This window comes from Lynx canadensis, chromosome D1 (assembly GCF_007474595.2).
Source record: "Lynx canadensis isolate LIC74 chromosome D1, mLynCan4.pri.v2, whole genome shotgun sequence".
In the NCBI taxonomy this organism is placed as follows: Eukaryota; Metazoa; Chordata; class Mammalia; order Carnivora; family Felidae; genus Lynx; species Lynx canadensis.
Window position 1 is genome coordinate 61,522,222 of NC_044312.2, and position 15,226 is coordinate 61,537,447.

At 36.8% G+C, this 15,226-nt stretch overlaps 1 protein-coding gene across 1 annotated transcript; it reads right to left on the reverse strand.

The window, feature by feature from the left end:
* Positions 1-10,669: 10,669 nt before the first annotated feature.
* Positions 10,670-11,614, reverse strand: LOC115526552 (olfactory receptor 51V1-like). Its single transcript, XM_030333959.1, has one exon. The coding sequence runs from the start codon at positions 11,612-11,614 to the stop codon at positions 10,670-10,672; it is 945 nt and encodes a 314-aa protein (XP_030189819.1).
* Between the last annotated feature and the right edge of the window lie 3,612 nt (positions 11,615-15,226).

Sequence of the window (15,226 nt, forward strand, 5' to 3'; positions counted from 1 at the left end):
TGTAGACTATCCAGCTCAATTTTTCATTTTTCTATGTAACTAATTGAAGAATACTTAAAATTATATCAGACATCTTATATCATGCCAGCATTAGGGTAGAATGATAACAGTAAATTTTTGAGATAATTTTACAGCATAATTAATTAATTAATTAATTAATTGCTGCTTTTGTTCAGGACAGTATCAGACCAAGGGCATTTTAGATTCTGTGTAAGTGTGAGTTCAGTTACAACAGACTTAAAACACAATAACTCAATAGTTATCTTCAATTTCATATTGATACAGAAAAACAGGAAAAGTAAAAACACAACCCACCCACTAAAAAAATAGAAAAAACAAATTGCTAAATCAACTTAACAGGTTTTCAGCCTATTTTCCCATATTATCTTTGTATTTAAGAGAAAATAATACTTATGTATTTAGCACTGTGATCTATCAGTTGAGTAGTTGGGCTCTACGTTCAAGATTTGAATTTTAGATGTCTCATCTTTGTAAAGAGTATTTACCCTTTCTGGGCTTCTTTAGCTTTATATTGAGCTTAAAATATTTCATATTTTATAAGGTTGTTGAAAGTATTAAATAAGATGATTTACACAAAGCTTCTAAACTGTGCATAACACACATTGAAATATATCCCATATGTGTATATATATATATATATATATATGAAATACCACAAAAATTCCTTTTGAAAACTATAGATTTTTATTTTCTTCCACTAGAGTCTACTGTCACTAAATGCTTCTGTTAAAAAGTACCAGTAGAACATGGTAAGGAAGAAGGAGGTTTGACTGCAGAGGAAGTTCCTTTTAGAAACAAAAAAGGAGTAGCAGAACCCCTTCCAGCATGAGATGGGGGAGAGACATAGATAGGAATGGAGAAAAAGGAAGATACAGTCCAAGTTTCAGCTGCACATTCTCGGTATTCATTCAAAGTATCAGGGCATACAAAATAAAAAGATAGAAACCCAATGAATTTAGAGAAGAAAGTGAAAAGCAGTGGAAGAGGAATACCTTATTTCCTACTTAAGTATCTGAGGGAGATTTCTTAACAAATTGTCTCATACCACATGGGAGAACAGCATTAGAGTAAAAATGACCATGTGGCATGTTCAGTCAGTGAACTGGTTTCCTCTCGTTCCACAGGAGCAACAGATGAATGTAGGAGTTCTTTACGGCACTGTGGGGAACACAAAGATCATGGTGAATGCTGACTCATGAAGTTGAAAAGGGAGAGGCTTTGGCTAAGGGAAAAGTGGCTCCATAGCCAAGAGCCATAGACACAAATGTTAGAGTCAGCAAAGTAAGAGAAAATGGGTCAGGTTTCAAGGCTTGTTGATTAGATCCAACATTTCAGATGCGTCGTTAAGTGGGATCCAAGAGACAATAATCAAATTTCAGCAAAGCCTGCGGAAAGGATAGAGGCCTACACAGAGTGAAGAGGTAGGATAAGGTTCATTCAACAAGGCTCAGCTAAGTACACAGACATAGACCAGGGGCCCATCCAGTTCTCACATCCAGTCCCTCAGTGTTGTCTGGATTGTTGACTTCCCCTTGAAAACAGATGATAAGGGAATTGTGTGGGAGAATATCAATTTCAAATTGACAGAAAAGTTACTGACAGATTACATGATGCCACAGAAAGCATATTTCTTAAACTCAAAAACTTTAATTGACCTGTAAGTGGGAAGTTGGAGTTTCAGATAACCATTGGACTTTTTGAGTATAAAGTACAAAGCCTATTGCATAAGATTTTGTGTATCAAAACTGGCTGAGAAAAGAACAGCCTATTAAATAATTGTTTCAACTGGTAAATTGTTTGAAAACCTAAATTTACATTGATGTACTATTTAAAATTCTTAACCCATGTCATGAACATAAACACCAACAAAAACAAGTTGAACAATGGAGATATAAGTGTGATGTCAAGAGGAGCCAAGATGGCAGAACAGCATGGAAGTTTTTTGTGTGTCTTGCATCCATGAAATAAAGCCAGACCAACACTAAACCATCCTACACACCTAGAAAACTGATTGGAAGATTAATATAACAATCTGCACAACCTGAACCACAGAATTCAGCAGGTATGTGGCAGGGAGAGGTGAACTTGGGGAGTGAGAAGCTGGCGGCGGGCAGGGAGCCGCTTTTGCAGGCAGAGAGAGGACGGAGACTAGGGGAAGGGGGCAGAATACAGGAAAAGCACCCCTCCCAAAAGCAGCTGGAGAGAAAGCAGAAAATTGGAAACATCCACAGGGACTAAACTAAAAAAGGGAGAAAGGAGAAAGGAGAGGGTTTAAATTCCATGCAGACTTTAAACAGGGGGCAGGCAGTGTCTGAAACCCTGCAGCTTGATACCTGGTGGTGCTCTGGTGAGAAGGGTGGAACCCCAGGAGCAGAGTGGTGTCCAGGAGGTTCTCAGGCCACATGGGGAAAAGCAGTTCCACTGCTGGAAGGACATTTGGTGGAGACTGTTGAAGCCACTTGGTCCCAGCAGACCCCAGAAAATGGCTACATTCACTGGTGCTGGAACAAGGTGGTTAAAGGTGAAGACTGGTGCCAGATGTGTGTTGTGATTTTTCCATAATCCCTGAAAAGCTGCTAGTATGCTATCTTGTGAACTTTTTCTGGGGTGGCCTGGCACCTGGCTGCAGTCTTGGGCACTGGCAGCAGCAGGGTCCAGCAAGCATTCCTGGGTGTAGCCGACATTCAGCCCTTGCTCATTCAGCCATTGCTCGGTGAGACCCTGAAGAACAGATCAAAGCCACAGTCCCTCAGAAGTAAGGGGCCAGGGAAAGCAGTCACATCTGAGACAAAACTGGGGAAAGAGGTGCTGCCTGGGGCTTGGTCATGGACAGTGAAGAAGTGGAGTGGATGAAAGCTGAAGACAGAGGACAGTGCGCGATTGCTGATCCAGGAGAACTGAGTTCCGATACTAGAGACAGGGTAGCTGGGTGACACCATTTTCAACACTCCCAGGCATGCACATATGCACCTACAAGCGCCGCAACAATCCACGCCAGTAGGCTAGCAGCACCATCTACTGGAGAACAGCCGTTACACTGAGCCCCACCCAACTGAGCCAACCTTGCTCTTGAAGAGCACAGGTCTCACCGCCTACTTCGTTTATGAACTATAAAGCGCTACATAGTCTGACTTCTACTAGAAAACAGTAATTTCAGTTGTATTTCAATCTCTTAGCAGGTCCATCTATTCAATTTTCTATCTTTTTTTTTCCTTTTACACAACTTTTCTCTTTCTTGAATACAGAATGAGAAAAATACATTTTTATTTTTAATTTTTATTAAAAACATTTTTCTTTAATTTTTTCTACTATATTCTTTACTTTTGTGTAATTTTTTTCAAATTCTATTTTACTCCCATCATCTCATTTTAGTCTAATTCAGTGTATTCATTTTTTCAAATTCTCAAATGATTTCATTCCCCCCCTTTTTTTCCTCTACTCTGTCAAACCATTCTCAACATGCAGACCAAAACACACCTAGGATCTAGCATCATTTATTAGATTTGTGTGTGTGTGTTTTAATTTTTTAATTTTAATATTTTTTTATTTTAATTTTTTTAACTTTAATTTTTCTACCTCATTAATTCCTTTTCTGCCTTCAAAATGACAAAACGAAGGAATTCACCCCAAAAGAAAGAGCACGAAGAAACGAGAGCCAGGGATTTAACCAACACAGGTACATGCAAGATGTCTGAACCAGAATTTAGAATAACAAAAATAAGAATACTAGCTGGAGTTGAAAATAGATTAGAATCGCTTTCTGCAGAGATAAAAGAAATGAAAAATAGCCAGAATGAAATTAAAAATGCTATAACTGAGCTGCAATTATGGGTGGATGCAGCAGCAGCAAGGATGGATGAGGCAGAACAGAGAATCAGCAATATAGAGGACGAACTTATAGAGAATAATGAAGCAGAAAAAAAGAGGGAGATTAAGGCAAAAGAGCACGATTTAAGAATTAGAGAAATTAGTGACTCATTCAAGAGGAACAACATCAGAATCATAGGGGTCCCAGAAGAGGAAGAGAGAGAAATAGGGGTAGAAGGGTTATGTGAGCAAATCATAGCAGAAAACTTTCCTAACCTGGGGAAAGACACAGACATCAAAATCCAGGAAGCACAGAGGACCCCCATGAGACTCAACAAAAACCGACCATCAACAAGGCATATCATAGTCAAATTCACAAAATACTCAGGCAAGGAGAGAATCATAAAAGCAACAAGGGGGGAAAAGTCCTTAACCTACAAGGGAAGACAGATCAGGTTTACAGCAGACCTATCCACAGAAACTTGACAGGCCAGGAAGGAGTTGCAGGATATATTCAATGTGCTGAATCAGAAAAATATGCAGCCAAGAATTCTTTATCCAGCAAGGCTGTCATTCAAAGAGAAAGAGAGATAAAAAGTTTCCTAGACAAACAAAAATTAAAGGAGTTTGTGACCACTAAACCAGCCCTGCAAGAAACTTTAAGGGGGACTCTCTGAGGGGAGAAAGATGAAAATATAAAAAAAATGAATAAATAAAGACCAAGAGCAACAAAGATTAGAAAGGACCAGAGAAAACCACCAGAAACTCCAACCCCACAAGCATCATAAAGGCAATAAATCCATATCTTTCAGTACTCACTCTAAATGTCAATGGTCTCAATGCTCCAATCAAAAGACATAGGGTAACAGAATAGATAAGAAAACAAGACCCATCTATATGCTGCTTACAAGAGACCCACTTTAGACCTAAAGACACCTACGGATTGAAAATAAGGGGATGTAGAACCATCTATCAGGATAATTGTCAACAAAAGAAAGATGGAGTAGCCATACTTCTATCAATCTAGACTTTAAAATAAAGACTTTATCAAGAGATGCAGAAGCGCATTATATCATAATCAAGGGGTCTATCCACCAAGAACACCTAACAATTGTAAACACTTATGTGCCAAAGGTGGAAGCACCCAAATATACAAATCAATTAATCACAAACATAAAAAAAACTCATTGATAGTAATAGCATAATAGTAGGAGACTTCAACACCCCACTCACAGCAATGGACAGATCATCTAACCAAAAAATCAACAAGGAAACAATGGCTTTGAATGACACACTGGACCAGATGGACTTAACAGGTATATTCAGAACATTTCATCCTAAAGCAGCAGAATATACATTCTTCTCTAGTGCACATTGAACATTCTCCAGAATAGAACATATACTGGGACACAAATCAGCCCTAAGTAAGTACAAAAAGATCGAGATCATACCATGCATATTTTCAGACCACAGTGCCATGAAACTCAAAATCAACCACAAGAAAAATTTGGAAAGGTAACAAATACTTGGAGACTAAAGAACATCTTACTAAAGAATGAATGGGCTAACCAAGCAGTTAAAGAGGAAATCAAAAAGTATATGGAAGTCACTGAAAATGATAACACCACAACCTAAAACCTCTGGGACGCAGCAAAGGCAGTCATGAGAAGAAAGTATATAGCAATCCAGGCCTTCCTAAAGAAGGAAGAAAGATCTCAGATACACCACCTAAACTTATGCCTTAAGGAGCTGGAAAAAAAATGGCAAATAAAACCCAAAACCAGCAGAAGACAGGAAATAATAAAGATTAGAGCAGAAATTAATGCTATTGAAACCAAAAAAAAAAGACAAAACAGTAGAACAGATTAATGAAACCAGAAGCTGGTTCTCTGAAAGAATTAACAGAATTGATAAACCACTAGCCAGTTTGATCAAGAAGAAAAAGGAAAGGACCCAAATAAATAAAATCAGGAATGAAAGACGAGAGATCACAACCAACACAGCAGAAATAAAAACAATAAGAGAATATTATGAGCAATCATATGCCATCAAAATGGGCAATCTGGAAGAAATGGACAAATTCCTAGAAACATATACATTACCAAAATGGAAACAGGAAGAAATAGAAAATTTGAACAGACGCATAACCAGTAAGGAAATCAAATTAGTAATCAAAAATCTGCCAAAAAAAATAAGAGTCCAGGGCCAGATGGCTTTCCAGGGGAATTCTACCAAACATTTAAGGAAGAGTTAACACCTATTCTCTTGAAGCTGTTCCAAAAAATAGAAATGGAAGGAAAACTTCCAAACTCTTTCTATGAGGCCAGCATTACCTGGATTCCAAAACCAGACAGAGACTCCACTAAAAAGGAGAACTATAGACAAATTTCCCTGATGAACATGGATGCAAAAATCCTTAACAAGATATTAGCCAACTGGCTCCAACAATACATTAAAAAAATTATTCACCACAACCAAGTGGGATTTACACCTGGGATGAAGGGCTGGTTCAATATCTGCAAAACAATTAACGTGATTCATCACATCAATAAAAGAAAGGACAAGAACCATATGATCCGCTCAATAGATGCAGAGAAAGCATTTGACAAAATACAGCATCCTTTCTTCATAAAAACCCTCAAGAAAGTAGGGATAGAAGGAGCATACCTCGAGATGATAAAAGCCATATACGAGCGACCCAATGATAATATCATCCTCAATGGAGAAAAACTGAGAGCTTTCCCCCTAAGGTCAGGAGCAAGACAGGGATGTCCACTCTCACCACTGTTATTCAACATAGTATTGGAAGTCTTAGCCTCTGCAATCAGACAACACAAAGAAATAAAAGGCATCCGAATCGGCCAGGAGGAGGTCAAACTTTCACTCTTTGCAGATGACATGATACTCTATATGGAAAACCCAAAAGATTCTACAAAAAAACTTCTAGAATTGATTCATGAATTCAGCAAAGTTGAAGGATATAAAATCAATGCACAGAAATCAGTTGCATTCCTATACACCAACAATGAAATGAAAGAAGGAGAAATCAAGGAATTGATCCCATTTACAGTTGCACACAAAAACATAAAATACCTAGGAATAAATCTAACCAAAAATCTATATACTGAAAACTATAGAAAACTTATGAAAGAGATTGAAGAAGACACAAAAAAATGGAAAAAGATTTCATGCTCCTGGATAGGAAGAACAAATATTGTTAAAATGTCCATACTACCCAAAGCAATCTACATATTCAATGCTATCCCTATCAAAATAACACCAGAATTTTTCACAGAGCTAGAACAAATAATCCTAAAATTTGTATGGAAACAGAAAAGACTTTGAATAGCCAAAGCGATCTTGAAAAAGAAAACCAAAGCAGGAGACACCACAATTCCAGACTTCAAGCTATACTACCAAGTTGTAATCATCAAGACAGTATGGTACTGGCACAAGAGCAGACACTCAGATCAATGGAACAGAAGAGAGAACCCAGAAATGGATCCACAAACGTATGGCCAACTAATCTTTGACAAAGCAGGAAAGAATATCCAGTGGAGTAAAGACACTCTCCTTAGCAAGTGGTGCTGGGGAAACTGGACAGCAACATGCAGAAGAATGAACCTGGACCACCTTCTTACCCCATTCACAAAAATAAACTCAAAATGGATGAAAGACCTAAATGTGAGACAGGAAGCCATCAAAATCCTCAAGGAGAAAGCAGGCAAAAATCTCTTTGATCTTGGCCATAGAAACTTCTTACTCAACATGTCTCCAGAGGCAAGGGAAACAAAAGCAAAAATGAACTAGTGAGACCTCACCAAAATAAAAAGCTTCCGCACAGCGAAGGAAATAATCAGCAAAACTAAAAGGCAACTGACAGAATGGGAGAAGATATTTGCAAGTGACATATCAGATAAAGGGTTAGTATCCAAATTCTACAAAGAACTTATCAAACTCAACACCCAAGAAACAAATAATCCAGTGAAGAAATGGGCAAAAGACATGGATAGAAATTTCTCTAAGGAAGACATCCAGATGGCCAACCGACACATGAAAAAATGCTCAACATCACTCATCATCAGGGAAATACAAGTCAAAACCACAATGAGATATCACCTTACATCTGTCAGAATGGCTCACATTAACAACTCAGGCAAAAACAGATGTTGGCGAAGATGCAGAGAAAGAGGATCTCTTTTGCATTGTTGGTGGGAATGAAAGCTGGTGCAGCCTCTCTGGAAAACAGTATGAGGGTTCCTCAAAACCTTCAAGGTTTTGAAGGTTCCTCAAAAACCTAAAAATAGAACTACCCTATGACCCAGGAATTGCACTACTAGGCATTTATCCACAGGATACAGGTGGGCTGTTTCGAAGGGACACATGCCCCCCCATGTTTATAGCAGCACTATTAACAATAGCCAAAGTATGGAAAGGGCCCAAATGTCCACTGATGGATGAATGTGTATATATATATATATATACATTGGAGTATTACTCGGCAGTCAAAAAGAATGAAATCTTGCCATTTGCAACTATGTGGATGGAACTGGAGAGTATTATGCTAAGTGAAATTAGAGAAAGACAAAAATCTTATGATTTCACTCATATGTGTACTTTAAGAGACAAAATAGATGAACATAAGGGAAGGGAAACAAAAATAATATTAAAAACAGGGAGGGGGACAAAACAGAAGAGACTCATAAATATGGAGAACAAACTGAGGGTTACAGGAGGGGTTGGGGGAGGGAGGATGGGCTAAATGGGTAAGGGTCACTAAGGAATCTACTCCTGAAATCATTGTTGCACTATATGCTAACTAATTTGGATGTAAATTTAAAAAAAATTAAAAATAAAACAAGTTAAAAAAAATAAGTGTGATGTCAAATGAAATTGAAATAATAGAGGGAAAGGTGGTGTGAAACTATATCTCCCCACTGTTATCTCCTAGTAAGTTAAAATGCCTTTATTTAAGTTGCTTATCTGCAAAATTGAATAATTATGGTCTACCCTGTAGATTGACTCTGAAGATCAATAATGAGAATGACTATGAAGGTAGTGTGTCCATGGTGCCCAGCATAAAATAGGCATCTGGTAAATATAAACTAAATATTATTTTTATGGTGATGATCATGATAATGATTATTACTGTGATGAGTGTTGTATTATTCAACGTAAAGATGCAAGCATCAAAAATAAAGTCTAACTTGGGGAAAATACATGTTCATAGTAGCTTTATTTAAAATAAAATCTGTAAAACACTAAAATGTCCATCTGCAAATAAATGAATAAACAGCTTATTATCTGTGATAAAATGGAATAAGAATCAACAATAAAAGTAAACTGTGCATACAGATAACAAGAGGGAATCTCAAGAGGATTTTTGCAAGTGAAAGAATCCAGACATAAAGATTACACTCTTTATCATTTAATTTACACGATCTTCTCTTAAAGACAAACTGAATGACAGATCAACTTAGTGATTTCCAGAACCTGGGGTTGTGGGTAAAGAGTGAACACAAAGAGATAAAAGGGAATTTTTGTGAGTGACAGTAATATTCCACATCTTGATTGTGGTGGTTGAATGACTAGAAGTGTTTTTCAGAACTCATCAAACTGCACATGCACATCAAAACAGCGAATTACTGTTTGTAAGTATACTTCAAAAAAACTTACCTTACATATATTAAGTAGATTGTATAAACACAATGGTAGCAACAATATTTTGGGGAAATGTACACATACCAACAGTTCAAATATGTACACTTTATTTACCATCCATGATTTACTTTGGTGATATTTCTACTTTTATTATGAGATAAATATTTTTATGTTGGCTGCATAACCATTTAGTAAACTTCATATTAAAAAGTACAGAAAGAAGATAAGAATAAAAATGTCATGTGATTTGAACTAAAACAAGAGAATATATCCAAATTCCATCACCTACTACTTCCATATCATTTAACTTTTATATGTTTTAAACTATTCATATATGTAACAAAAATAGTATCTACCACAGGTTCTTGATGGTGAGATACCTTAGAAACATATTTATATCAGTTGGCCATAGTGACACTGTATGCTTTCCTTCTCTTTTTTTTTAACTAGGACAGGAAATTTAAATGAGATATGGACTCATAGGAATCATTTTCAAATGATTTTCAAATGATACTTGTTTTATATTATATGATTAAAGAAACTAATCACAAAAGTCTATTTCTACCCTGGTATTTACTATTTGTCAGTATCCCTAGTTCAGTTACTGATTGTAGGAAGAGAGTAGGGAAAGACTGTTTGGCTGGCAGATAACCTGGCACCAAGATTAGTTTTTTTGCTGTTTGTCTCACTACTTTTCTACATGATCCAATTACATGACCATATATTGTACAGTGGCTAAACTGTATAGCAGGTAGAATGTCTAAATAATAAACAAGAATGTTGCCTAGAGTAGTGGAAGTGGACTAAGATCATTGTTGATCTTTTAGTAATTACTTAAACTACTTAATAAGTAAAATTTATGTTTTCTGTAATGAGTGGATGCCAAACCATCTTCACTCAATTGGATATAGTGAGATATACATTTTAATAGTGAATCTGCCTTATTCATTAATATGATTCTCAGCCCATTTTATATATACTTTCCAATTTATAAAACTGATCACAATATAACCCATATCAGTTTCACTGACTTACGATGGTTGTGGGGAAAATGGAGAGGGAGTAACATAGAAAACATACAAATAGAAGTCATTAAATATATTTATAATTATTTACTCACCCTTCCCCTTTTGAGCTCCACTTGTCGACTTTTAAATAAATTCGCATTTGATCTCAAGACTTAAAATTTTTTGAAATTAAACAATCTCTGGACTCTTCTTCGTATTTGTTGGGTCTTGATACTGTAAATAATGGGGTTCATCAAGGGTGGGAAAAGGATATAGATGTTGCCCAGAAGGACATGTACCCACGGTGAGAGGTGTTTCCCAAAGCGATGCACCATAGTCAGACCAATGATTGGGATGTAGAAAACAGAAACAGCACAGATGTGAGATACACAGGTCTGCAAGGACTTGATTCTCTCTTCCCGTGATGCAATAGCTAAGACTGCATGCAAGATCATAATATAGGAGATAAGTATGAGCACTGCATCCAACAACAGGTTGCTAATTACCAGGGCAAGACCATAAATGCTGTTGAAACGGATGTCTGAACAGGCCATTCTAATTAAGTCTTGGTGCAGGCAGAAAGAGTGAGAAAGGATGTGGGGGCGGCAATAATTTAAGAACTTTAGGCGAATGATGACCGGAGGTATGAGTAAAGAACTCCTACATAAGATTGTCACCCCAATTTTCATGATTTTGTCATTAGTTAGGATGGAAGAATAGCGTAGTGGGTTGCAAATGGCAATGTAACGGTCAAAAGCCATAGCAAGGAGGACAGAGGATTCCATGAAGGACAAACCATGGATGAAGTAGGACTGGGCAATGCAGGAATCTAGGCTGATCTCACGAACGAATCCCCACAGGATCCCCAGCACCGTGTACATGGTAGACAGCCCCATGCACAGATCAGTGAGGGCCAGCATGGCCAGGAAGTAGAACATGGGCTGGTGCAGGCTGGGCTCTGTCCGGATCACATGCAGCACCATGCAGTTTCCCAGGAAAACCGTGGCATAGATGGAGGAGAAAGGGATGGAGATCCAGAGATAGTGAACTTCTAGGCCAGGAAAACCAGTGAGAATAAGTCTGGAACTATTAACATTAAAGATAGAGATAGGAGACATTAGTAGACGATTGAAAATATTTCTACAGAGATGTTACAATTAGATTAGTTTATGATCTCCTAACTTCCAGTAATGTTTGTCTGCCTTTGAGAAGAAAATAAAATAAAATATAATACAATTTCCTTAAGTGTCATAAACTCAGAAAAATAGAGACCTATTTCTGTATTCTATAAGGCAAAAATCCATTGTCTAGTCATAGCTTTTCCAGGACTAGTGATTAGGTAGGTCAAGAGACTAGGGGGTTTTATGCAGAAGCAATGATGTTTCTGGGTCCATGGGGTTTGATTTGGGCTGGACTTGTGGGACTCTCTGTTTATTCCTGAAGGAAGATAACATGTGACCTGTGTGTACTGTTACCATGGTTGTCATTATCCTCAGTAAAATGTGAAATGCATTGCTAAATTTTTCTCTTGGTTACCACAACTACTTCTTTCTCTACCCCCAAGGGGCCATAAGATCCCAGAGGAAGTAGACTGAGTAAAGTAATCTGACTTTGCGGGAACATTACAATATAGCCAAGAGACGCCTAACAAACTAAGGGGAATCAGAACTTTTTTTGCACATTCTAAATTGTTTAACCCCTCTCTAAATCATTTACCCTTTTTAGTCATACTTCATTATATTTTTCTTTATTTTTAGGCATTTCATTATTCTGTATGAGATTTCTCCTTTTTCTGACCTTCACAATGTTTTTGTCTCTTATTTTTTATATAACATAAATGATATTTTAAACTGTAAAGTACCAAACCAATACTTTCTGTCAGGTAATAACTTGGAAGAGAATAGTTAAATCATATGGTACATATTTGTTTAACTTTTGACAATATTTGTCAGTGTGTCTTCCAGGCAACTGTACCATTTGACTTTCGGACCAGCAGTGTATGAGAATTATAGTTCCTCTATATCTAGGCCAATACTTTGTACGGTCAGATTTTTATTTGTTGTCTTTTGTTTTGCTATATTAGTAGATGTGTAGTGATATATCATTTTGGTTTAAATTCGCACCTCCTTTATCATATTTTTTTTGCATCTTTTCTCATGATTATTTGTTATATATACTTCTTGGTGAAGTGCTTCTTCAAATAATTTTCCCTTTGTGATCAAGTTCTGCTCTTCTTGAGTTTGGAGAGTTCTTTACACATTTAAATTACAAAATCCTTCACAGATACATGATTTGCAACTAGTTATTTTCAGATTGTTAATTGTCCTTTATTTCTCTTAACAGTGACTTTTGCAAAACAAAGTTTTGCAAGAGTAGTGGAATTTTTTTTTTTTTTTGTATTGACAGACTCCAATTTATATGTGTTTTTTTCCTTTAAGGAATATGCTCTTGTTATTATATCTACAAACCGTCAAATCCAGGTCATGAGATTTTCTCATGTTTTCTCCTAGAAGTTTTACATTTAACCTTTGGTTCTATAATCCATTTTAAGTTAATTTTTATACATGGTGTCAAGTTTATTTTTATCTTTCAGTACTTCCACTTTGGAAAAGATTATCCTTTCTTGATTGGTTTATCTTTGAACTTTTGCCGAAAGTCACTTGAATATGTGGTCTATCTGACCTCTCTATTCTGGTATTAATCTATGTGTTTATCCTTTTAAACACCACACTACTGTGATTATTATGGCTTTATAAAAGTCTTAAAATCCAGCAAAGTCCTCCAAATTTGTTCCGGCTACTATATAATTCCTTTACCTATACATACAAATATTGCAATACACTTGTAAATACGTGCATAAAACTCTCCGAGATATTGATTGAGATTATGTTGAACCTAACATAAAACTGGAGAAATTTGTCATGTCTTCCAATCCATGAAAATGAAATATATTTAAATTTGTGTATGTTTTTTATTTTTCCCATTACTATTATGAAGTTTTAATTCTAACATTTTGAGTGATTTTTTTTTTCAGATTTAATGCCAAATATTTGATTTGGGGGATGCAATTATAATGGCATTAATTTTTTTTTTTTATTTCAAAGTTAGATTGTTAGACTTCTTTTTTCTGTTCTGACACGTAAAGGCTTTTGGAAGTTATCACTCCCATTTTTACAGCAACAACAATAAAAACAAAACAAACTGAAAACTGAAGGGTATGCTTCCTTTTTGTTTCAGATTTTATATTGTAAAAAACTGTCCTTTTCCTGGGGTATTTAGTGCCGTGTTTTAAACATTTTCGTTGCTTTGGGTGCCAATTTCACTTTTTGAAATGGCCTCCAAGCATAGTACTGAAGTAAGGTCTTGTGTTCCTAAGTGCAAGGCTGTGATGTACCTATCTTGCAGAGAAAATACATATGCGACATAAGCTTCCTTCAGACATGATTTGCAATGCTGTTGTACGTGAGTTCAATGTTGATGAATCAACAATATGGTACTTCCAGAAAAAAGAAAAGAAATTCCCTGGTGTGTCTGTATTATCGAGAAACGGCTAAAGTAATGTGTGTAATGCATGGTGAAACGGGAAACAATGAAAAAGCAGCCACATTTGTGGATTCAGGAGATGACAGCCGACAAAAACTGCATAGCGGCGATCGTTGTGAGATTTAGAAATTTAGATTTAGGAAAATGTTAACCCCACTCAGCTAGCACTGGCTGGCTTGTGTGCTTAAATGGCAACATGGCATGAAGAATGTGCAACTTCAGGCAGGGCAGAGACAATAGTTCAGGAAACTGTAGAAGAAAGTTAAAACATCTCATAAATGTTCTGCAGGTAAAGGGTTTTGTGCCTGAACAGGTTTTAAACACTGTTGAGACTGGCTTGTTTCACAGAGACACTGATAAAGGAACAATTTTTAAGAGAGAACAGAATAAGTGAACCTATATAATACCACAGTGTTTCTGTTAAATCTATTAAATGCAAAACGCTGTTATACTCAAAAAACGTTGTGACTAAGGGTTACTTTTTTCTTTACCTTTTATTTTTCTTGGCAGCAATAGTTCAGTACTCATTAATTCAGTGTTTGTGGCAACTTTATAACCATGAAAAAAAAACTAACTTGTAAGTGTGCATTAAGGATTTTAATATATATATATAGAAAAATACATATAGATGCAAAACCCAGCTCAATTCTCTGAGAGAGCCTGGAAACAGTGATTCCTCAATAGATATGACCCATCTAGGGGAGCCTGGGTGGCTCTGTTGGGTAAGTGTCCGACTTCAGCTCAGGTCATGATCTCACAGTTTGTGAGTTCGAGCCCCACGTCAGGCTCTGTGCCGACAGCTTAGAGCCTGGAGCCTGCTTCGGATTCTGTCTCTCTCTCTATCTGCTCCTCCCCCATTCATGCTCTATCTCTCTCTGTCTCTCAAAAATAAATAAACATTAAAAAAAAAATAGATATGACCCATCTAGCATGCAATTCTTAAACTTCTAGGTACTAATCTGTATGAAAAGAGGATCTGGGGGTGTCTGGATGATTCAGTCAGTTAAGCATCCGTCTCTTAATTTTGACTCCACTCATGATCTCATGGTTGGTGAGATCAAGGCCCACATCGGGCTCTGTGCTGACAGTGCAGAGCCTGCTTGGGATTTTCTTTCTCTTACTCTCTCTCTTCCACTCCCCTGCTTGCTCTCTCTCTCTCTCTCTCTCTCTCAAATACACGTTAAAAA

Bases quoted from the DNA above. Each gene is read 5' to 3' on its own strand.
- LOC115526552 (XM_030333959.1), bottom strand. From the start codon at position 11,614: ATGTCTCCTATCTCTATCTTTAATGTTAATAGTTCCAGACTTATTCTC.